The following is a 23272-nucleotide window of genomic DNA, read 5'->3' as shown; positions in this document are numbered from 1 at the left end:
CTCTCTCTCTCTCTCCTCCTCTCTCTCTCTCCACGTCTCGCAGCGGTCCGCGACACCCCGGGGCGAGAGCGGGGAGGGGAAGCCGTGACGATGACGTCACGGCCGGTGCTCCCCACTTCTGCGCGGCCTCTTCTCACCCGAGTTGACCCTGTTACAAACGGCCACTGCGCGGCGAATGACGCAGTTAGCAGCCCACGCGGTCTGTTGTAACAGGTCGGCGCGATGGTCATGCCGGCAGCATCCAACCTGTTACAGACGCGTGTGATGTGGCAGGCCGTGGAAAACGATCTATTAAATTATGCATCCGTTGTGCAGTAATTTCATCATAATGTTCACGTGGCAACATATTGTGCGACGCAAGTAGTACGTTTTGCAATCCTGAGCCTCACACAAGCAATCGCTGTCAATTACAATCTATAATCCTCGAAGTACACATTTTCGCTGTGTTCGCTGTATCTTACGGGTTTATGATCCGTCTTGTCTGGTCTCGACTGTTCACCAGTAACACCAGACTGATACGCTTTACTGTACTTTCAGCCGCGGTTTTGTCACTGTCTGTCCATCTCCCGGCTGTCTCCTGCACTCAAAGGGTAAGGGCTTGCGCGGCTCGATCAACAAGCCTGCTTGTGAGATCCTTTTCTTGAAATCGACGCTCACGCTAAAATCGTAGCGTTGTTTTTTATGAATATTTGCTGAAAAGGCCACGCTGTTCTTGGAACACACATATCTCCATTGCTGTTTTAGCCTATCGGTGTTTACACCCATGTTTCGCAACAAAATTAACTCTTCATGCATGCTAACAACAGTACTCAAATATAACGCGGTTTGATCGAATATTGTGATTATTTTTTGTTAAGCATTTATTCCATGAGACCTCTGCGTTCACCAATAGCCGCAGCCTTGAGCCACAGGTAAAACAACCATCTCATGGATAACACACCTGAAATGCGTTGAGAACGGCGCTGTTTTGGTGGTGGTTTATTTGGTGAAAGCACAAAACATGGATAGTAATCTAAAAACACCAAAAGTGCTCTGCAGGCCAATTTCAAGCTCTGCTCAACTCACTTGGGACTGGCCATGGCGTAATGTGTGAAAACTGAGTGTTAACATCCTGTCCCCATGAAAAAATAGGCCAATACCACGTCCTAGTAACCCGCCATATTCGCATTGTCACAGCCGGAGACAAGACCCATGCAATGTTTCTGAAAAGAAAAGCGGCCATTTCCAAGCAACAGCCGTTGACCTTAACCAGAGCTGTGAGGTTAGTGTATCATGGACAAAAGTGTGCAACACTAAGTGGCGCGCGCCGCAAAGGTCAGCCCTGTCGTGTTTACCGCGGACCAGTGATGCAACTTGACGCGGAGGCGGACCGTCTCCGCTCTGGTCTCATTCGTAAATCACCGCTCGGGGAGGCGCATTCGCGGCTACAAAGGCGCCGGTATTATGCGTCGTTGGCTGAGGGAGGGCCAGGGTCGGGGTTGCGGGGTGAAATGCTCTAACGCCGCCCTGCCCGGCCCCTGCGCAGCTGTGCTGGAGGACATGCGATGTTAAACTTCTCCTGTTGAATCAGGGGCGTTCCAGGTCAAAACGCACAGAGGATAGCGGAAGTGACGAATCCAAAATAGCTGCTGATTTGTCTGCAGTGTTAGTATTTGGTTCCATGACCTTTCATTAAGTGAGAAGCCTATTAGCTTTCCACAACCCTTATTTTACTTGACTACAAACACAAAAAGTATGAGGCTATCTGATACCTCCATTTATCAAAATGCGCTTTACTTGGCCTTAGGTAGAATACGATGTCAGTTGACCTACTCATGCATGACCACAAAACTTGATAATGGCGTTATTACACCGTGTTATGCATGCATAGGTATTAAGCGATTGCAACCCGATGTGCTGACATGTTTGCTCACTTGGCCAATATATATGATCCCATCTTACCTTATACGTTTCCCCCATGGTCAAACAAAGGGAAGGAATGACGATGAGGGTATTGATGGAACCTTATTGGCATGGGTATTGTTTTAATGATCATGTCCTGCTTAACACGTTAAGTACCTTCATGAACGCTATCGATTCGATATGAACTGCTCCTTGACAAGAAGTCCTTTTCTCCCGCGTTAAGTTAACCTCTTAAAATGTACCACCTCTTTTCCCGCCTTTGCCTCATTTTATGACCAAGCGGAAACTCTTACGATCATCTGACATCAAAAGACACGTGTGTAGCCTGACCACGGAAGACACAACTTCCATCTAGAATCCAGGTAAAAAAAAGAAGGAAATGGAAGTTTGAGTGATCATTGGGCGGCAAAAACTGAGCCGCTAATTGTGAGCAAACCATGATTAACAGATCAGCTGACATTCGGCTGCCTAAGTAGCCATGGCAACCAATCGGGGTAAGAAACTTGCTGGTTTATGTCGCCGAATCTGGCGCCGGAGATTGCCATGTCACGGTCCATGATGGTCTTGGGCAACGCCACGTGGGTCATTGTCCACTGCTGGCTATCCACAGTCTAAACGGCCAGCAGCGCGTGATATTTGACCCCATCTGTAGCGTGAGGAAGGATCGGATCCCATACCACGTCATCAACTTCGGTCTCATTTCACAACAACTGAGAGGGCGTAGCGGGTGGCGTTTGGAGGGAGGGGAAGCTGTCACAATGTCTTTCGTGAACGAACTGATTCTGAAAAGCGGACGTTGAAACGCGCGGACCAGGTAAAGCGTAAAAAAATAAAATTACTCTGAACGAGCGAAGTGTGCTATGGGCAGCGCCAAGACCAATGCTGAAAGCGGATGGAAAATTGAAGGCAGAAGCCTTGATTTGCTGTAATTTAACGCAAGAAAGCCTTGCTTACTTGCGCAAGAAACTGGTCACAATCGTCCGACTACCAAAAGGCCGAGATGTTTGTTGGTCCGTCGTACAGAGCGAAAGGCCGGGATGTCCTTTGGTCCATTGTGCAGAGTGCGTGGGGCTTCGTCGGCATTTGTGTCGGACGGGGAACTGGCGACAGAAAATCACTCTCGGGTTTGATCTCTTCTGAAAGCCCTTAAAATCAAGAGAGGTAAATTCGTTGCATACCATTTATTGCTAATTAGAGATAAGTAAGAAAATGTTGAGCCACGAGTGTCACGCACGTTTTATTCGTGTATTCACTGACATGGATCTGAAGTTCATGTGTTGTTTTCCGATATGGCCTCTGGACAATGGGTGTCTATCCCCGTGCTGTGATCGGCTGTTTTATACAGCTAGTATACAACTATTCGCCGTGCTGACGAGAATAGCAAAATCGATTTCACCATATATTTACATTTCATGCATGGCAATTTTCCCGCTCTATCAGAATTTGGGTAGCGAACTTTTCCGTAAATGCGCGCACATCTTGGATAAGTACCCAGATATGTCCTTCAAATTCACCGTCTGTCAGGGAATGTCAAACAGAAACGTCAGCGCGAGGAATAAAATAGGAAAGTACGGTAATATCTTAAGATTGATTGGCATGGTGAGGTGGATTATGCTGCTCGACTTTATAAAGAATATTGCACTTGCTTTTACTGAACGCTTAGATCCCGCTCGTGGCCAGGAAAAACTGCGGTATTCCGCACAATCTGCAGCACCTACCATAAAACAACAAGATAACAAAACATAGCCGGAATGCGCCAAGGAAATACTTCATCGTGTTCAGCACAGAGAAACTTTTCAAATGATAAGCAGCCCGGTATGTTTCTGTGTCATTTCCTCATAGGTCAGCCTCTGACCTTTTCTAACCTTGCGTAAAGCTGTGTTAAGTGATATGGTCATTGTCAAACATATTGCAAAAGTGTGAAGTCATATGCGGTACACGGCAACAATAGTTTGATGCGCATGCCAGCTACGATATGGCTTAAGAACGCGGCTCTCAAATCTTAATGTCATGCATTGTCGTTTTTGAAAATACAGCTTACCCGACGTATCTAGTTCCGAGCACGCGAAAACATGGGGTTCTCAAATTATGGGTACAGCTTTGCGACTTGTCCTCAACCAGGAGATTCCCTGACGTTCTACCCATGCGTCTAAGCCTTGGATCAGCACTTAGAATCAGGTGAACGCTTGACGGCTCGCACATCTGCAGCTGCTGACCTGACCTGACCCCGTGCTCTGTTTACAGGTGAAGCGTCAGGCCGGCGCAGGTGAGTGTTCGGTCGTCGATGATGGCCGCACAGTCCTCCTCCCCTCCCCTGCGCCGGTTCAAAGCCAGGGTGGACGTGCGCGCCCTGCCGTCGTGGCGGTACCGGCCCGATCGGCTGCGATGGTCGCTGAGCTCCCTCCCCTGCGCTGGTCCAAAGTCGGGGCGGACGTGCGTGCCCTGCCGCCGTGGTGGTACCGGTCCGGTCGCGGCTGCGATTATCACCGAGTTCCCTCCCCCCGCGGTGGTCTGAAGTCGGGGCGGACGTGCGCGCCCTGCCGCCGTGGTGGTACCGGTCCGGTCGCGCCTGCGATGATCACCGAGTTCCCCCCCCCCCCGCGGTGGTCTGAAGTCGGGGCGGACGTGCGCGCCCTGCCGCCGTGGCGGTACCGGTCCGGTCGCGCCTGCGATTTTCACCAAATGTGACATCTGCACCGTGTAACAGCTGAGCCCCTGTGTGAGGGGAGGGTGGCATGTGAGATGACCGGTCTATGTGATCCGCTGCTGCACGGGACAGGACACTGAGCCCCTGTCTGAGAGGAGGGTGGCATGCGGGATGGCTGGTCCATGTGATCCGCTGCTGCACGGGTCAGGACACTGAGCCCCTGTGTGAGGGGAGGGTGGCATGCGGGATGGCTGGTCTATGTGATCCGCTGCTGCACGGGACAGGACACTGAGCCCCTGTGTGAGGGGAGGGTGGCATGCGGGATGGCTGGTCTACGTGATCCGCTGCTGCACAGGTCAGGACACTGAGCCCCTGTGTGAGGGGAGGGTGGCATGCGGGATGGCTGGTCTATGTGATCCGCTGCTGCACGGGACAGGACACTGAGCCCCTGTCTGAGGGGAGGGTGGCATGTGAGATGACCGGTCTATGTGATCCGCTGCTGCACGGGACAGGACACTGAGCCCCTGTGTTAGGGGAGGGTGGCGCGTGAGATGGCCGGTCTATGTGATCCGCTGCTGCACGGGACAGGACACTGAGTTAGGGGAGGGTGGCGTGTTAGGGGAGGGTGGCGCGTGAGATGACCGGTCTATGTGATCCGCTGCTGCACGGGACAGGACACTGAGTTAGGGGAGGGTGACGTGTTAGGGGAGGGTGGCGTGTGAGATGGCCGGTCTATGTGATCCGCTGCTGCACGGGACAGGACACTGGTGATGCTGTCATGTCGTGCAGTTCTGTCCAGGCCGCGTAAGTCAATGCAACTCGGCACTCAGAACTGAACTGAAGGACTCAGGTTGGACATTTGGTAGGCATTGGGTCACTTAGTCCCGGAAAGTGGCATTTGTGTGTGACATATGATCATAAGGACATCTCAGCCGCATTTATAACAGCACACACAAGTCCGGGCGCGCTGCGCAGATGAACACGAGGTGAATAGCGTGGGAGGGTGTATGATACATTGTGGGTAAGTACGATGTGGCATGTGCTGTTGTGCGCTGAGAAAAGATCGGTCTACAATCGCTCGGTAGTGACGACCGGAGTGGCAGCTGATGGCGAGCTGACCGGGTCCGGCTCACAACGGCTGGCAACGATTAACACCATTCGTCCATGGTACTGGATTTCGAATAGCTCCAAAATGACGTAGTAAATACACCCAGGGTGTAAATTCCTTTTCAGTTGGCGCAACTTCAGACACCCTCCCAGTTTGAGCGCCAGCCCCCTCCAACTGTTGAAAGAAAGGGGGTCAGATCTTATGAGCAACCTGTTTGTTGGCATATTTTGGGGAAGATTTGGCAATTTTTCGCTGTTTATCCCCCCTTGTCTCAACTTACTTCGTGAAACTACGCTCCTGAACTACCTTGTTTAGCATGGATTGCTACAGGGAGCTGATTATGACATTCCCAGCATGTGACAAGCGGGATGCGATAATTAGATATATCTATAAACCGGGCGCATGATATGTTTATCTATGCCTGCGCATAATGTCCGCTTCGTTGTATTTATTATGGCAGAACTGAAGACATCCAGCGTTACATGATGTAGCTCTTTCAAGATGGAAACCAGTCCCCGAGAGGAGTTGACTCATCCCTTTCACTAGTCATTCTCTGATTCATTCACATGAACCTGTCTGATCCCGTTCTTCGGGGCATAGTCGATTATCTACCAACCGTCGCGTCAATCATTCCTGTCACGGCTCTGTTTTCATAAGATCACTTCAGACACGTATGTCAAGCCTGCTGGCGGCGTCACATACCCGACACATCGAGAGCCCCGTGCCCACGCGCCATCAGTTCACACGCATCGAGAGCCCCGTGCCCACGCGCCATCAGTTCACACGCATCGAGAGCCCCGTGCCCACGCGCCATCAGTTCACACGCATCGAGAGCCCCGTGCCCACGCGCCATCAGTTCACACGCATCGAGAGCCCCGTGCCCACGCGCCATCAGTTTCACACGCATCGAGAGCCCCGTGCCCACGCGCCATCAGTTCACACGCATCGAGAGCCCCGTGCCCACGCGCCATCAGTTCACACGCATCGAGAGCCCCGTGCCCACGCGCCATCAGTTCACACGCATCGAGAGCCCCGTGCCCACGCGCCATCAGTTCACACACATCGAGAGCCCCGTGCCCACGCGCCATCAGTTCACACGCATCGAGAGCCCCGTGCCCACGCGCCCATCAGTTCACACACATCGAGAGCCCCGTGCCCACAGCGCCGTCAGTTCATACGCATCGAGAGCCTCGCGCCCACGCACCATCAGTTCACACGCTGCGGAGTTGGTCGGCGGCGCCGCGCCGTGTCTCCTCAAACACGCACAACACCACAGGCTACCACAGGGCCGTCGGGAGTGTGGACGGCTCACTATTCATGAGCCAGCTCTGAGCCGCTTAGCCCATGCCCGGGGTCAAGCAGCCGGGACGATGAGTCACACGCCGCTGGTGAAGCCGTGACTGTTGATGCGCGCCGCTTGCGGGGACCGAGATGGTGACCTGTTTATCAGCTGGTCGAATACTGCTGATTTTGCAGAAGCGCTTGGTGTGAGTCTGAATGAGTGTAAATGCTCAGTCTGAGTCCGGTGATCCAAATATTTGCGTCCGGTGGTCGCCATGACGGAGAGTCGGGGGGGGGGGGGGGGGGGAATGGAAGGGAGCTATTTGGGTCGCTGAAACCATCTCTTACATCTTTGTAGTTCATTGGTAACATCAGCGCTTTAACCAGCACTGATATTTACGTTACGTTGTGATAGCACATCGGTGTTTTTTGTGCACGATAATAGCTGGGTCAAGCCGTGCTCCTCGAAGGTGTGGCCAAATCACTGATGCTCCGCCAAACATGCTTGTCCATCAGGCCTGTTCCCGAGCTACACCAGCGTGCCAGAGACGTCGTTCTCCTGTGATCAGTACGGGCCGGGTTACTACGCCGATCCGGAGACGGGCTGTCAGGTGAGTCTGCACACCTCCAGACGGGCTGTCATGTGAGTTTGCACACCTCGGGACTGACTGTCAGCTGAGCCTGCTCACCCGAAGATGAGCTGTCATGTGGCCCTGCACCCGTCAGTGCTGTATCCACTCGCATTCGTTTGCAGCGTCTCGTGTTCGCCAACATCACGTCGTCGCTGATATGTTCCCACTCACATTTCAAACCGCAGGCCCCTCTTATTGTTTTGACGTAGTCGCAGCGACCAAAATGATTCATGGTGCCTTTGATAATATTCGCGTAGATCCTACCTGCCCTGTGATGTTCACTTTGACGCACACAGCGGACTTGCGCTGCATGTCATACAAATTCACAACTTCAACGAAACACTTCGAATCACGTTCCATTACTCGAGGGGAATGGCAGCAAACGCAACGAAACCTTTATACGGCGGCTTGTGTATGTGAATAAATCTGAAAGCGTTATCGAACAAGGATGCAGATTTTGTACACGCATTCTACGTGCATACATCGCGCTGCCCAACAACTCCCGTAATGCGTAACGTGCCGCTAATCACAACAGCCGATCTTCGAATGGCATCCTTCCAAACGACACAAGGTCCATTCAGATAAATGGAATATTCCGAATCCTTAGACTGGTGCAAGACAAATCTGAGCGACAATAATCCCTCCAGGTGACCCCGTGACACGCAATACCAAACTGGTTCCGGTGCCAGCAAACATATTTACAGTACGGTTAATCGGCTTCTGGGCGCAATTCCGGTTCGGACTAGCGTTGGTATCCGCCGCAACTTGGTGTTTGCCGCCAGTAAAAACTGGATACATCCGCTACGTACTGGATTTACGGTTTTTGGATGCCGGAGCCGGGGTGCGCTAAGCTGTGTCACATCTGCCGTCGTTCCTTTGCAGGCATTTCACGTGTGCCATACCAACGCGGTGGACTCGTTCCTGTGTCCCGCGGGGGTCTATTTTCAACCAGAAGGTGGGTTAAGTCGTGCACTGCAAGGTCGTCGCCTGGTAAAGGGCTGGTTTCTGACGGTTTATGTCGAGGCTGTATTCCGCACGTCTCGAAGAGAGCAGCACTATCAACGGTATGTCGTGTCCGGTGAAAAAATGACCCTTAGGCGTAGTTTAGTTGCGAGGAAGACGTGAGTATTCAATATTTTGATGACTTGTGGGCATCCATTTAAGCTTTGTTTGTATGCGCTTGGAAGACATTTTTATTAAATTTAAAAATATTCTACTGTATTTTTATATTTTGTGTACAAAATTGTATTTTTTTGCAACACGTAACAAAATATTGCCATCAAATAAATGCACCACTTCGTGTTTACATTTGGCAGATTTTTCACCAACAAATGCGGGCAGTCTTCTTTAAATCTGGTTACGCAAATCTGGCATTGCGTACGCATTTGACCCACTTTTGATTTCGTTAGTTGCGTACGTGTTTTGGTGATACTACTCCATAGTCCATGTGAAGCTACTATAGTTCTCTTTCAAGCTGTGAAGCATGAATGTACTAACCCGCCGAGCGCGCTGCACCTCGCCAGATGTTTCGGTGCTCGGCGCTTTCAGGAACTGGTCGGCGGACTATGCTTGCCCTGGTGGGATTAAAGGCCCGCCTGCAGAAATCTGTGAGCGATTTATAGGAAGCAAGCGGCTATATCTCCAGCCCATAAGCCTACTCTTTGAAGAGCATATTGCATGCAACATATTGCGAAGGCTTTCATAACGCGGCCTGATAAAGTAATCGCTCTCTATGCATTCGGTCATCAAATTTCGCATGTCGATGCAGAACCGTACACCTTACCGTTCGATGCAAGTGGGTTGCACCAGCATTAAACGCTTGGAGCAAACTAGAGTACCTGGGCGGGAGAAGAGGCCGGCCAATTCTGCACATTTCGGAGGCAAACCCGTTGAAGCGGTAAGATTGACTCTGCAGCCAGGCTATGACACAGGGCTCCATCAGGAGCCACAGCCGCCTGCCCCTCCCCACTGGCAACGCCCCGGTTACACACCCTGCGTTGTACCCTCCGTACAAGGTCGGGACGTCTCTTACACGGACGTTCCTCCCGCCAGGTGTTTCGTGTGCGACTGGTGGTACAACTGTCGAGTGCGGCACCTCGCCGCAATTCTACGCGCTCAACAGTCTGATTGGTCTGGTGCCGCGCCCGGCGGACCCGGCCGGCTCCAGGTCCGCGCAGGTCGGCGGGGCTGGGAGCCCAGGGGCGGCGGCAGCCCCCAGTGAGTCTGCGTCGGCGGCTGCAGCAGTCGGCCCCGGCCAGCTGGCGTTTAAGGAGACGGCGCCGGCGCTCGCCAGCCAGTCTCGCACCAGCGAGAGCAGGAGGAAACCCGAGCGGCGCGGAAGAAAACGACATTTTCGGAGGGCAGTTTGGTGGCGATGGGGTTGATCCAGTCAACGTTCAGCAAGCGCCTCGGTGACGATCTTGGGGCCGGTGGCGGCCTGGTGGTGTCATCTAACCGGACGGGGTTCGCAGTTGGGCTTGTCCATCACGGCAAGGGAGGGCTTTCAGGTTGCAACGGACAATTCTCGGGCTGTCTCTAACTCGGAGTGGTCAAGAGGTCCTTCGGCTACCGCTGAAAATACATCATCGCGGAGGGGCAAAGTGCTCGATAACAGCGTCCCAACTACTATCTCCAGCTGCAGCAGGCCGCTCCGCCGGGCCTGAACTGGCGAACAGTCCGTTCTCAACGCTGCCAGCTGCGCCAAAGGCTCCAAAAACAGTTTGGCGAACAGCGTTTCACGAAAGAGAAACAAGTCTGATACGACATCAGAGCGTAGACCAACTGCACGTCCATTCAAAACCAGCCAGAATGGTATTTTCTTTTCCACCGATGTAGCTGTTTCAAAGAGCTCTTCTCGAGAGTCGACTCCAAGTGGGACGTCGACCAGAAAACCGTTTCAGCGCATTACCACGAAACCTCCAAGGCCTGTGACTCTCAGACCCTTCCAGCCCACCATTCCAGAACCCCTGCTGTCACCTAATAGCATACTGTCACCCATCATCGAACCCAGCAGATCACTCGCACCGAGACCCTTTCGGCCAGGCAGCAAGAAAGCTTCCTCAGTAACCACTACCGGTACCTTCCCAACGACAGTTCCAAAAATTCCTCGGCCCACCACCCACAGTCTTTCCCCCTTTAATTCTCCAAAGCCATCTCGACCAACGAGCACAACACCTTTTCGGCCTAAAACATCCCCACCCAGCCGCATTTCAAAACTCAGCCCCAGCCCCAGTCCCAGCCCCAGCCCCAACCCAAGCCCTAGTTCTAGCCCCAGCCCCAAACCCAGCCTCAGCACCAGTCTCAGTTCCAGCGCCAGTCCCATCCCGTTCCGCCCCTCAGTACCGGTTCGAGCAGGTGCAGGCCGACCTGCAGCGCCGCCTGGCGGGCGTGGAGCCGTTCGACGTGCCGGCGGAGCGGCTGAGGGTCACAGCCCGGCCAGCCCCCAGAGGGGGCGGCGAGCAGCGCCTCAGCTGGCTGTACGCCCTCAGCAGCCTGTCCATCTGAGTCGCCGCCGGCCGGCGCTGACCAGCGGCGGCAGCAGGCATCAGTGAGATGGCGCCACTCGGCCGGAATTGACCAGCGGCGGCAGCAAGCGTCAGCGAACTGGCGCCGCTCGACCTCGGTTATGTCCGAGGGGTGGTGCCCTGAGCCTGCTTGGCATACTCTTGAGCTTACTTCACTTCAACGCAAAGTGAAGGCTGCAAGGTGGAGAAGCTGAGGAGAGAGAGCAGTGGCCCCAAACTTGTCGAAAACCTAACGTTTTCCCCTTAAATCCTGGACAAAAAATGGCGTCGTTCCCCTTGGAATAGCGTGGAAAAATCAGGTTTAAAAAACCTTGACTCATCCCAGCTTTTTGTGAGCTCCTGCGCTCTGGGAGGGGCGCGTCAGACAAGAACAGTGATTATTTGCCCAGTGGGGCGCTCTGTGCTTGTATCCTCCGATTTTGATGGAAGTGATAATGCGTCAAGACAAGTGTGAATAGGCGTAGAGCACGGCGGCAGCGTCTGAAGACAGACCATATGGCGCAGAGTTCCAACCAGCTTGATCCAGGTAGTCGAGTGAAATACTTCTGCATAATTCTTGGGGGCTTTCGGAAACTGAACTGGCGTTGATTCCTGGGACAACCGTACTCATTTCGTTACGAAAGCGACACGTATCAAACAAGAAAGATTGTTACCACCTAAAAGATGTGGTACCAAAAGGTTGATTGTTAAACCGACACTGGGTGCATGGAGCTGTTGTCCCTTTGAAAGCGGTTCCTTCAGTGGCATATTCGCACCCAAAGGCCATGGCAGCGGCCGGAAATCAAGCCCTGACCTCTCATGTGAAACTTCAGCACGTTTCTGATCGCGCTATTTCACCTTCGCGTTGTTTCCAGGCTTCTAATTTACACGTACGAAGGTTAACGTGCATAAGTCAGCACAAGAACAGCCAAATTAAATACTGGGGAGCTGTTGTACATCACCTTTGTGAGCCAATGACGTGGGATAATTGTGCCCCGAATTTACGAAAACTGTTTGCTAGGTAGTGGTTTTGTACTTCTCTTGATGACTCTGGATCTCGGTCTTTTAAAGATGTGTTTGGAGGAGGTGTCTGCGACGTGAGAGTGAATGTGTTATTTGACTCGCGTTCATGTTAATAGACGCGTAGGCGATTGGGGTCAGTGGCCTTACAGCTGTAGTACTGTCTACGTGAAATCCCGCGCGGATGACGCCACATTTGTTTTTACTGAATCCATGTCTACGCTTATCCTATGTGCTTAGACTGAAATAAACAGGCCTGAGATTATTTGGCTTTTTCTGTAAGCTCGCTCTAATAGGAGGGTAGAAGGGAGATCCAAGGCCCCCTCAAGAGCGTGCTTATCACTGTTGGGAATTAGAATAATTGTCACTGCATTCCAACGACATCTAGTAACATTTGTGAATACATGTCTATTTCGCACGCATCATATCATTTCGTCCACTGGTTTGGTGTCGGTGCAAAATGACCGTCATCAATGTAAGGGATGTATGAAAGCGCAATTCAAAACCACAGCCTCTTTGTATCCTATCATTGGGTTTGGTCATTAGTACAAATGGCGTCGAATTAAAATTGCATTAATCCTCAAGACTGTTATACGCTGCATCCAAATGACTGAAGTACGTCAATATGGATGTGGGGGGTCACCGGAAGTCTGGTTCAAATCGCTTAAAGTTTTTCAAGTCGCTTAAAGCCACGTTATTATAGTTTTGGCCGCTCATCAACATCATCGAACGTCGCACGTGAGATTAGCAACACCCAAAATGTGAAATGTAAGTGCATTGCCATCGGAGGCCATTGCCGTGCTTCAAAAGGAAGCAAAACATAAACGGCGAAAACGTGAGCTGACCTAGGATGGCCGGCTTGAAACGTCATTCGTGGGGAAGGACTTCAAATTACTGCAGTAAAAATTGTGTACGATCTACACGAGCAGTGGATCGTTTCTGTATATTGACTTCAGCACATCGTGTGCTGAATCACCGAAAAGGCCAAACCCAAGGGCGCAGCCAGGATTTTCTTCAGGGCCGGGCCTGGAGCTCCATGATTACGCATCACGCCGGATTTTTACTTTCGGCGGGGGGCTATCTATGGTGAAACGAAAGAATCGAGATCACCGCTCGCCTTCCCGGGAAACCCGCCTCCCAACCAAAGGGAGGCGGGTTTCCCGCGATCCCCTGCGGGAGGCGGTGAAACAGCCCAATCAGACGACAACTAAGACGGCTTTAAAGATCATCTTAAGTCACAGTGAGCCGTGTGAACGTCACAGACATCAGCAGCATGTGAATGTGCAAGTGCGGTAATCGTTGCTGAGCTTGTATATTCTCTTGTTGCCATCGATCTCCAGAATGCACTTTACATTTCACATCACAATCAGCGCGTTAATACGCATGGTTTTTGACGAATTGGTCAGCCTGAGCTGCCGCTCCTTTGCAAGTGCCTGCCTCGTACTTTCCGAGTGATGCTTCACTGTTGGCTTTGGCTCTGTTCATCAGTTCGGTTTGAGCCGCCTCTGTATTCTCTTTTTTCCCTGACCATGCTTTTAGCACCGAAGCCTGCAGGGCTCGGCCGAAGCTGAAGGTAAGGTTCCATGGTTTCTTGCCAGGAAACTTGTTAACTTCACACAACATTACAGATGCATCCTCTTCTGTCATGCCACCGGAAAGGAAGGTGACGCCAGGGACCGCTGGAGGAACGCAACGCATCAGAGCTGTGACGGTAGCCTCAGCTTGCTCTTCTGCCCTCGGCTTCTTGCTGCATGACTGACCAGCTGTAACCATGTTTGGCTTGAGCAGCGTGCCCTCCAGATAGACATGGTGGTCACTCAGAGCTTTGTAGACGAAAGCAAGGACAGTTTCTGTGACCTTCTGCGATCGTTCTAAATCGTGGTCGCCATCTGGAAGAACTTCCGGCTCCACAATAGGAACAAGCCCATTCATTTGACAAATTGATGCATACCTCGCGAGCACATTCGCGTTCTCAATCATTGCTTGATAACTTGGCGTGTTGCGACCTATCTTAAGTACGCAACGCCACTTGGCAAACTGGCATCCATCCTTCTTGTACTGTGCACAACGCTGAGACAAATCATCTAAACCCTGTGTTGTGCATTCTCCTTCGGATCCCATGAGTGGTACAACCCCCTTATCAACTTTAATCCCAGGGATCAATTTCTTCTTTTCAAAAGATCCATCATCGGTGTTCCATTTGATCCTTTTGGTAGACGGTTTCGTGGAAAAGTAATACACCAGAAATATACTTGCTGATGTCATCAGGTGCAGTAAACAGCAGTTCCCTGTAATCACGACGGTTTTCCTCGGTATTCTCAACACCAACACCACTAAGTCGCTTGCCTACCGTGGATGTCGACTCATCAGCTGCTAGAATACCTTTCCCTGGGGCACAAACAGCGTTCGCAATGTCCGCCAACTCCTTCTGCAGCTCCGGTGGTGGGTAGGTAAAGTACGTTGTCATAACTCAGTAATTTTATCGATGAAATGTCGTTAATAAACACACAATTTATCTTTGACCAAAAGTATATAGCAAACTCTGTGGATTTGGCCGCGAAAAAAGATGCTACCATTTTTGAGTAATGAATTTTACAAGGCGCGTGACTTTCACGAGATGCATCAGTTTGTGGTGGACCACTTCTCATGCCGCAGGATAGTGTCTGGTGATATGCAACTCAGCATTCACCAGCAACATTTCCCCCTTTTCACGGCTTAATAGTGGTTCTGTGACCCAATCAGTATCTTAACAGCTAAGCAGACCTTTGCAGTAATTCAGACGTGTGTGCCCAGGAGCTTGCTTTACAGGAAAGACAAATTGTGCTGGCCTACGGATCTCTGGTGATATCGCAGTCCTGGTTAAGGTGAAATATTTAACTGACTTAGACACCACCCACGAACCGTGTGATATATATATATATATATATATATATATATATATATATATATATATATATATATATATATATATATAGACAGAGAGAGAGAGAGAGAGAGAGAGAGAGAGAGAGGGAGATCGATTTTAGTGAATGGTTAAAAACTGACCAAACGTCACATGCGCAACGGAAGCTGGGATATTTGTATGATTGTATAGTCCAATAGCATTCATGACCACACTGTAATGGCTGTGCATGCCCTTCACGTCAAGTAATGATGCATGCAGTCTAGTGCTCTTGCGACTCTTCGAAAAACTTCCAATCATGGACCCAGACTACGCTCCTTCTAGCCAATGTTACACATGCGATCATTTTTAATGAAACAAGGTCTCAAGCAAACTTACTGTTAATATTCACTGACACACACACACACACACACACACACACACACATATATATATATATATATATATATATATATATATATATATATATATATATATGTCATTTAGTCTCCACATTCCATGCAAAATCCTGTATTCAGATTATAATGTTTGCTTTCATTACAAAAAACTCAAAAGCTCTTTCGTCGCGCGCTCTTGGACATGATGTGAATGAATATGTAACGACCAGAGGACTTTTCATTATTTACACACGTATCAATCGTTCGGCAGCAATGATCCCATGGACTCGGATTGTTCTCTTCATAGGCTGGTCGGTCGGAGCTATCACCTTATGCTTAACAGGGACTTTGGCTAATCACCCTTCCAAGAAGTTGTGTAAAGTTCCTATAAAAATAGCTACTCTCTTGTCTCGGCTCAAGCCTGGGAGTTCTGGGGCCATTTCATGCATTGTTGCTGCCTGATGTGTGGCATCAGCATTGCGTTCATTTGGCCCAGTCGGCGTCAAGGTAGCCAGAGAACGACTTAAAAAGACTTTTTTTGCTGTCGTAATGTTTTTTTTTCGAAGCGTGATCACAGCTATCGAGATTATTGCATTTATCTTTATTCCGCTGCTACGAGTGGCACAACACACCAGCTCACACTAAATGAGCACTGCAGATTAAGAAGCAAAACATCCCTGGGCCTGCTCGACTCGGACCTTGCGGCCTTGACATCGACGACGAGAGCGTCGAGCGATGACGTCAGGGCGCGGTCGCGGATGAGACGGCAGCATGGTCAGACGCAGATAACCGGCGTGCTGGGGGTGCTCCTGCCCGCCGTGCGTGGTCAGCCTCCACCCATATCAGCGCAATTGCCATGGCCAAGGGTTTCGGTTACGTGGTGGCCCATTTAAGTTATAGATTAGCGCAAAGCTACTAGCATCGTTGGTGTGAGTGACCAGCTATGTAAAGGTGGATGGGTTTAGAGTTCATTCTGTCTTGTTTAAAAGAAGTTTTACCAAGTGCAGTGTTTTTTCTCGCCGTGCTCTACCGAGTGTGCTACCGAAAAGCAAACCTCGAAAAGAAAAAACCCGGATCGGTGGCTCTCTCTCAATCACCAGCATAAATGAACCCCGCAGGTGTATGACTGACATCAAGTGGAACGATTGCCTATGGTCATGGACCACGTTTCCATGTTACCAAGGACGGAGCTTCATCGGTTGTTGTAATTTGGCAGTGGCAGTCCGTAGGTATAAGTAAAACAGGACACCCGGGGCACGCGGCCCGCCTCGCCAAAAACCGGCTAGTTAAGCAAGGTGTGATACCTCGCCGGGGCTCACATCGGATGTGAAATTTGTCAAATGTGCTCACACTTCTGACTATAGTCCGAAAAACATTAACTGTCAGCATCGTTTTGCCGCGACTCGTCCAGGGACAGTTCATTTAAGCGAGGCGTACTGGACGTTGTCGGCAACTGTTGCTGGGAGGTACGGGGGACGAATATAACGTCATGACCGGTAATCCACTTCTTGGGAGGGCTGCATTCTGTGCGTCCGCCACTTGAAATGTGTAAGCTCACTCAAATAACATCTGACGAGTGGTGAAATCAATGTTTAAATGTATCAACACGTGCTCTGGTGGGGGTCAAATTAACCCCCTCCTGAAGGTTGTCCGGAATTGTTTCCGAATGGCACGGCGTAGCCGCGCCAAATTTTGCATAGCTATGGACAATTAAATATCTAAGGGTTTTGCATCACAAATTTAGATCTACCTCGTTAAGTCGCTGACCTATGCAGATCAAAGTTATGTCATGGTCTTAGCGAACATAATTTCTAGGGAATCGTTTAATCTGATCCAACAGCAGTGTTAAACCAAGCCATACAACTCTGAGATTCCTTTTTAGGCAACTTTACCTTTAAGGCAAGCAAATGAATGAACAAATTACATTGACATGGGTCAGGTATGAGGATCAGACCAAAGTCCACACCAACCTGTTTTATTACTCTAGCGCTTGCTGTATTGGGTAATTCCCGCTTCTCATTTCAAATTTAGTGATCACAGGAAACGCATTATACACCTACCCATATACTTCCAAAAGGTCAAAATAGGTAACTGACCTAGAATGACCCGGGTTAACATTTTGTTTTTAGGAAGATAGCTGTCTAGCGTACTCGTTGTCGCTTATCCAAATGCAAAACTCAAAACTTCCTCGCATGATTTTGGTTACCATGACTTTGAAAAGGTCAAACAAGGTCACTGATCTTAGATGAACATGTGACCTTTTGCTTACAACAGTTATCTAGGTTCTAGAGATCTTTTAGGGACCAACCAGGAACTGGACCTTGTTTGACCTTATTTCATCCGAAGGTGATAGAGCCTAGAAAACTCAAACCTTCCACTACGTGAGTTCACGTACAGGTCAACACGCCCTGTGAATTTGGTGTCTCTAGGTCCGTTGGTTCCTGAGATCTCAAGGGAGTCAAATTGACCCCCACCCGACCGAAAGGTATCCAAACGGCAACCCGGGCGCGTGTTAAGATCAGAAATGCAACGGACCATGTGTAGAAAAGTATAGCGTTGCTCCTTTCAGGGGATGGCCTCAAGCCGTTGGCAGCGGCTGCGCTAAAGGTCAGACTGCGTTAGAGGGCACGACGGCAATCGTCGAACATAACGACTCATTTAGCTTGGGGCACAAAATCCGCGGCTGACCTGGAATCTTACGATCGGATGGTGAGGTCGATGCTTGCGCAATTGGCACCAGGCCCCGCTCGCAGAATTTCATGTAATCCACATGTTTGAATTAAATTTTTGAAGTAAAAATACGAGAATAGTGACGGCTATCCTTGATATCCCGTAATCTTTAAAGCTTTTTGCAGTTTGTAAGTTCACCTTGCAAGCCTTCCGAATTGGTTTCGAATCTTCATCGGTTTCATCTGTGTTTGGAGTGCATCCATGAAACAAAACCCCTTTGTTTGTAATACGATATACTTCCGAGCTGAAAAATGCCAGTCGAACCACCTACCATGGGAGACCTGACAAAATCTAAGCAACACATTATAGCCCTCATAAAGCATGGACGATACGGGACATAACACTTAACGTGCGGCAACTTGTGCACAGTAACGCAAATGTACTGAAGGAAAAATCCGTTCAAAGTCTTAATAAGTAAAAAGTCTCTAACAAAGCCGTAACTACAACATTCAAGTGCACTGACAACACAATAGAGCAGCCAACACTTGGAATTACTCGCAGGCCGCAGTGTGAATCTGTTCCCGTTTGTCGCCTTGGAGTTGCAGCCCTTAGGTAGTAATGACGACTGGGCGTGGGAGATGATCATCTGCGTGTGGCCCATCAGCATGGGCAGGGAAAGGACCTACATTCTCAGGGTAGCTGAGACCGTAGTCTAACGTCCCATACTGGTTCTCCGACAATGCCAGGTTGTTCTCATCCGGTTGCCGAACCCACGCACTTGACCCAGCTTCGCGACCTGGCAGCTCCTCACGTTGAACTATGAGCTCATTGTAGCGTGTGTTCAGCTCATCACGACCAGTATCAAGTTCATCTTGAAGGGCGTCTAGTTCTTCGTCACTGAGGTCGCGTCCTCCTGCAGCTGCCTCGCGCCCAGCAGTCTGCCCGGTGCCACCTGGGGCAGCTGTTTTGCCATCATGTTGAGCCTGTCCGCCGGCCGAGAGGCTCGGCTTCTGCTTGGGGCTCTCCGGACGGGACGGACGGCTGCCGCCTCTACGTCGGATGACGACTCGGCGCCGAAGAGGCCGGCCGGCCACGGGCCGCGACGTGCCGCCGCCCGTCGTCGATTTCTGCTGGGGGACCCGCGGACTGTCTTGAAGGTTGTCGCCGTAGACGTCGTTGCTGTGTTCTTCGTACTGAGAGTTGTGTGCGCCGAGCTCGTTGGTGTAGCTGATGTCATGAACGCTGTGCAAGCTGCCGACGCTCTCAGTGGCTCTGATCTCGTTGGCGATGGTGCTCCCACCGGGATGGTGAAGGGAAGCGTGTGATGCCGGTGTTTCTGCGAACCCACCCGCCTCCGGGACGAAGTGGGAGCTCCTCGTGAGGGCGTTTCTGGTCTGCGGTCTGTAGGCAAGAAACGGGTCCGCGTTTACGCCCACGAAGCTGGGGAGGATCGGAAAAAAAATCATCCTCGATCGTCGAAAACATTTCTCGTCTCGCGCTCACTGGTACCCTGTTGGAGGCGGGCGGCTGGGGGCGTTGACCTGCTTCTCCTAATGAGGTCTTCCCTCCTTCGGATCAACTCATCCCTGTAGCGGAGCAGCGCCTCGCGATGCCGAACCAGCTCAAACCTTCGCTCAATCAGGAGGCGCCTCTCCGCTCTTCCTGACAGGGTGTCCTTGTTTCGGATCAGGTCATCCCTGTTCTTGATCAGTTCGTCTCTGTTTCGAACAAGTTCGTTCCTGTTCTGTCGCAGCCGATTGCTGTTTACCCTCATCTCGTCAGAGGGGACACCCAGGTCCACCCCGGGCGGCTCCTGGGGTGCCTCTGTGGCGTCAACTCCCGAGGGTATATCCGCGACCAGCAGTTGGGGCTCTGGTCTTTGGCGGCTTCGGCGGGTCGACAGAAACGACAGAGGTCGACGTCTGCTCGAGGTCGCTGGTGCATCGACCCCTCACCAGCTTCTCGCCGGGCAGGGCACACACCGTACTCCTGCAGGCGCGCATGAACGGGTCCCAGACGTCAGTGACCCCGCAACGGAGATCCTCGCCAATCACCAGCTCCAGTCTCACCATCAGCCCACGCACGGGGGACGCTAGCTCTGGATCCTCGCACGGCGCGCTACATTGCGCCTCCTGTACCCTTCCGCCGCTGCAGCGCAGACAGTAGACGTTGCGGTAGGCCCGCCCACCGCTGTAGATGACCGCGGTGTGGTTCCGGCAGAGCCGCAGCAGCTCCGGGTCGGCGTCCGGCGAGCAGGAGGCGACGGCCGGCCGGCAGGCGCGCGGCCACAGGCCGGCCGGGGGCTGCGGGGTCAGCGCGCACGTGGCCAGCGCGCCAGAACGCAGGCGCAGCGCCCAGCCGTCGCCGACGGACGGCCGCAGCCCCGGCCAGCACGGCCGCCGCGTCCAGCGACTCGGACACGGCTGGGCAGGTGGCACGCACGCGCCAAAACTCCAGCCGCGCCGTGTCGCCGTGACAGATGGCGCAGTACACGTTGCGGTAGGTGACGCCCGAGTCGCGGCTGGTCACCGGCAGGGCGGCCAGCGGGTCCACACGCGCAGAGGCCGGCCGCTCACAGAGCCGGTGCGCCGCGGCGGCCGCGCGGACAGGCGTCGCGCATGTACCAGTGGCCCGGCGGCGCTGCGGCGGCGGGCAGCGGCGTCAGCGGCACGGCCGGGCGGCACGAGAAGGCCCCGGGCACCGCGGCCGCTGCCGGCGCGTCGCGGCAGCAGTCGCCGTAGGCGCGCGCACTCGGGGTCACAGAAGCAGCCCGCGCTCACGCCAGGAGCGGCTGGCGCGCGTGTCGCGGCGCCACCAGCTGAGCGGCGAGCAGGAGTGGTGGTCCGGGCAGAGCTCCGGCGGTGTCCGGGGTGGAGCGGCGCTGTGGATGCCACCCCGAACCACGTCCAGCACGGGGTGGTAGGACACCGGGTGGTGGTCTCTAGCATCGTCGTAAGAGGAGCTGTCCGCCGGCTGCTTGGACCGATGGTCGTGGACCACGGAGTCGTGTTTCTTCTTCCAGAAGTCCTCTGGCGGAAGGGGATGCTGATGCTTGGGACGGCCACACGTGTCGCAGAGAGGGTCGTCGTAATGTCGCTGCTGGTCGTGGTCACTGGGCGGCGGGGAACCGCCGTGCTTCTCGCGGAACTGTCTGACGTCCTCTCGGATGGCGTTCAGAAGCGGATCATCTCTGAGTGGGTCCAGCCCGCCTTTTGACTGGCTCCGGAACCGAAATCCTCCCGGGTACGCGAGCACGTGATACCAGAACTCACCGGGCTCCCGGGGATCCGGACGTGGAGGCTGCAGAGCGCCCTCTGAGCTTCGGGCGGCGCTCTTCCAAGGGTCCTGCGCTCGCGACCTGAGACCAGAGTCGCCCTGGTGCCAGTTGTTCCAGTCGCTTCCGTGCCAGTTCCGCTGATACCAGCTGGAGGCATCGTCTGCGTGCCAGCTGTCCTGGTCTCCAACCTTCTCCCCTGCCAGCTCGAGTGTATCCAGCGCCGGATTGGTGTCGGGGCCTTGGACTGACCTGCACTAGGTAGCCCTCCGTTTCCGAGCGCTGAGCTGAGCCCCGCAGGAATGATCAGCGGCGGTGTCTCTCCACGCCCACGCAACCTTCCGAAAACGACGTCCGTCTGCAGGTTGCCTGCTGGTCCGCCTGCTCGTCTGCCTGCTGCTGGTCGCTGGCCTGCTGCAGCAGCTGGACCCGCTGGCCAGCGGCTGGCTGTCCTGCTGAGCCGGCAGCAGCTGGGACCCGCTGGCCAGCAGCTGGGACCCGCTGGCCAGCGGCTGGCTGTCCTGCTGGGGCCGGCAGCAGCTGGTGGCGCTGCCCCGCTGCATAGCAGCAGCGCTAGCAGAAGGTACCGGCGCATGCTGTAGAGCTTCTGACGTTTGCAATGCTAACGGGCACGGCTGGAGTCACAGCCCCACACTCACACGACTCTGACTCCAGCTGGAGATGTGAACGCCCGGCCCAGCGCAGACCAGCGCGATCAAACGCCCCGCTCGGCCGCCGGGCTGTTGGCTCGACAGTCCTGCCCGTTGGTGGCAGGCGCGCTCAGAGAGGCAGAGGCGCAGCCGTCTGCGGTGCAGGAGCGAGCGACACCCGCAGCCGGCCGCCTCGACACTGACCCCCCGCACTGGCGCCCTGCCGTCCTCATAACGCGTGCCGTCGCGGCAGGAAACGCTAATTGGTTCGGCCGCTTTGATATGCGGCTGGGGCGAAAGCGAAAGGCCAGGTGGAGGGAGGGCTTACGACGGATCAGCCTCAATGAATGGAGGCGCATGCCTTGTGGGATTCAGCAGACTTGGTGTGTTTACCATGGCGGGATGCGTCCCGTGCATGTCGTGCAGAGGGCGTGTCAGGCGTGGAAATAACAATGCAATCGTTGGTATCCTGCTGAAAGGGCGAGGACATTGCCTTAGTGAAAGAGGATTGACTGTCGTGCCATGGAATTAGCTGCGTTACATGCTAATTCTACAACAACGAAATAAGCGGTGTCGGCAGGCAGTTGTGAAAAGAACAATAACTTATAGTTCATGGTACCTTTAAATAGCGCCAAAAAGAGGATAGACGTTTCACCTCGAATGTTTTATCAGTGTATCAGTTCCGTGAAGCTTACGTGGCAGTCATCGGTGCTTCAAGGCTGCGCCTCATACCATACCATGCCTGTCGTACACACGTGCGGTGTTTTAAGCTGCCGTTCGCTGGCAGACTACCGACGTTGTCGGCAGGGTAGCCGTACATTGCGGCGGACAGCCTGCCATGACGTCAGCATTGATCTGCACGGCAGAGGTGGCATCATCTATCATTCAAGCTGGCGTCACTGGCAGAGCACTTAGGTGTGAGCTCGGTGGGGGAGCGTCTCGGTTAGCGTATAGGTCAGAATAGGTAGGAGCATTGCTCGTGGATGTAAACATACTTCTAAAAATAAAACAAATATTGACCCGGTGCAAGAATGCGCGCCATCGTTTTCAAGCCCATACATTGCTTAGAGATGGTAGCTATCGTTTGTATGTATATTCTAGCTTATTGCTACATTCTCAGCAACATGTATGAAGGGCATATGTATGAAGGGTAGGGTACACCTAATGATCTATTCCAGGATTCATTCGGGGCGGCAGGGAAAGCATGTTGTGTCCTTCGAGATTGAAGGTTTGCCGCCTTTCCTTGCGCAGAATATGGGTCGTCCAACACATTGCCGCGAAATCTTCACCAGGACAGATGGTTCTG

The 23272-nt window shown here is 52.7% G+C and overlaps 1 protein-coding gene and 1 long non-coding RNA gene across 2 annotated transcripts; one reads left to right on the top strand and one right to left on the bottom strand.

The window, feature by feature from the left end:
* Positions 1-536: 536 nt before the first annotated feature.
* Positions 537-8491, top strand: LOC119095849 (uncharacterized). The gene is made up of 4 exons (XR_005093938.1): positions 537-590; positions 4147-4168; positions 7455-7549; positions 8453-8491. It is a non-coding gene; the product is annotated as an uncharacterized LOC119095849 (long non-coding RNA).
* Positions 8492-13022: 4531 nt separating this feature from the next.
* Positions 13023-14444, bottom strand: LOC119095848 (fructose-bisphosphate aldolase-like). The gene has a single exon (XM_037218700.1). It carries the CDS (start codon positions 14356-14358, stop codon positions 13468-13470), a length of 891 nt encoding a protein of 296 aa, XP_037074595.1. The 5' UTR covers positions 14359-14444; the 3' UTR covers positions 13023-13467.
* Between the last annotated feature and the right edge of the window lie 8828 nt (positions 14445-23272).

Source organism: Pollicipes pollicipes, unplaced genomic scaffold, assembly GCF_011947565.3.
Source record: "Pollicipes pollicipes isolate AB1234 unplaced genomic scaffold, Ppol_2.1 Scaffold_4219;HRSCAF=4965_pilon_pilon_pilon, whole genome shotgun sequence".
Taxonomy (NCBI): Eukaryota; Metazoa; Arthropoda; class Thecostraca; order Pollicipedomorpha; family Pollicipedidae; genus Pollicipes; species Pollicipes pollicipes.
Note: the sequence above shows the minus strand (reverse complement) of the source record. Positions and strands in the feature narration are given on the sequence as shown.

Coding starts and splice junctions, on each gene's coding strand:
- LOC119095848 (XM_037218700.1), bottom strand. CDS start 14,358: ATGACATCAGCAAGTATATTTCTGGTGTATTACTTTTCCACGAAACCG.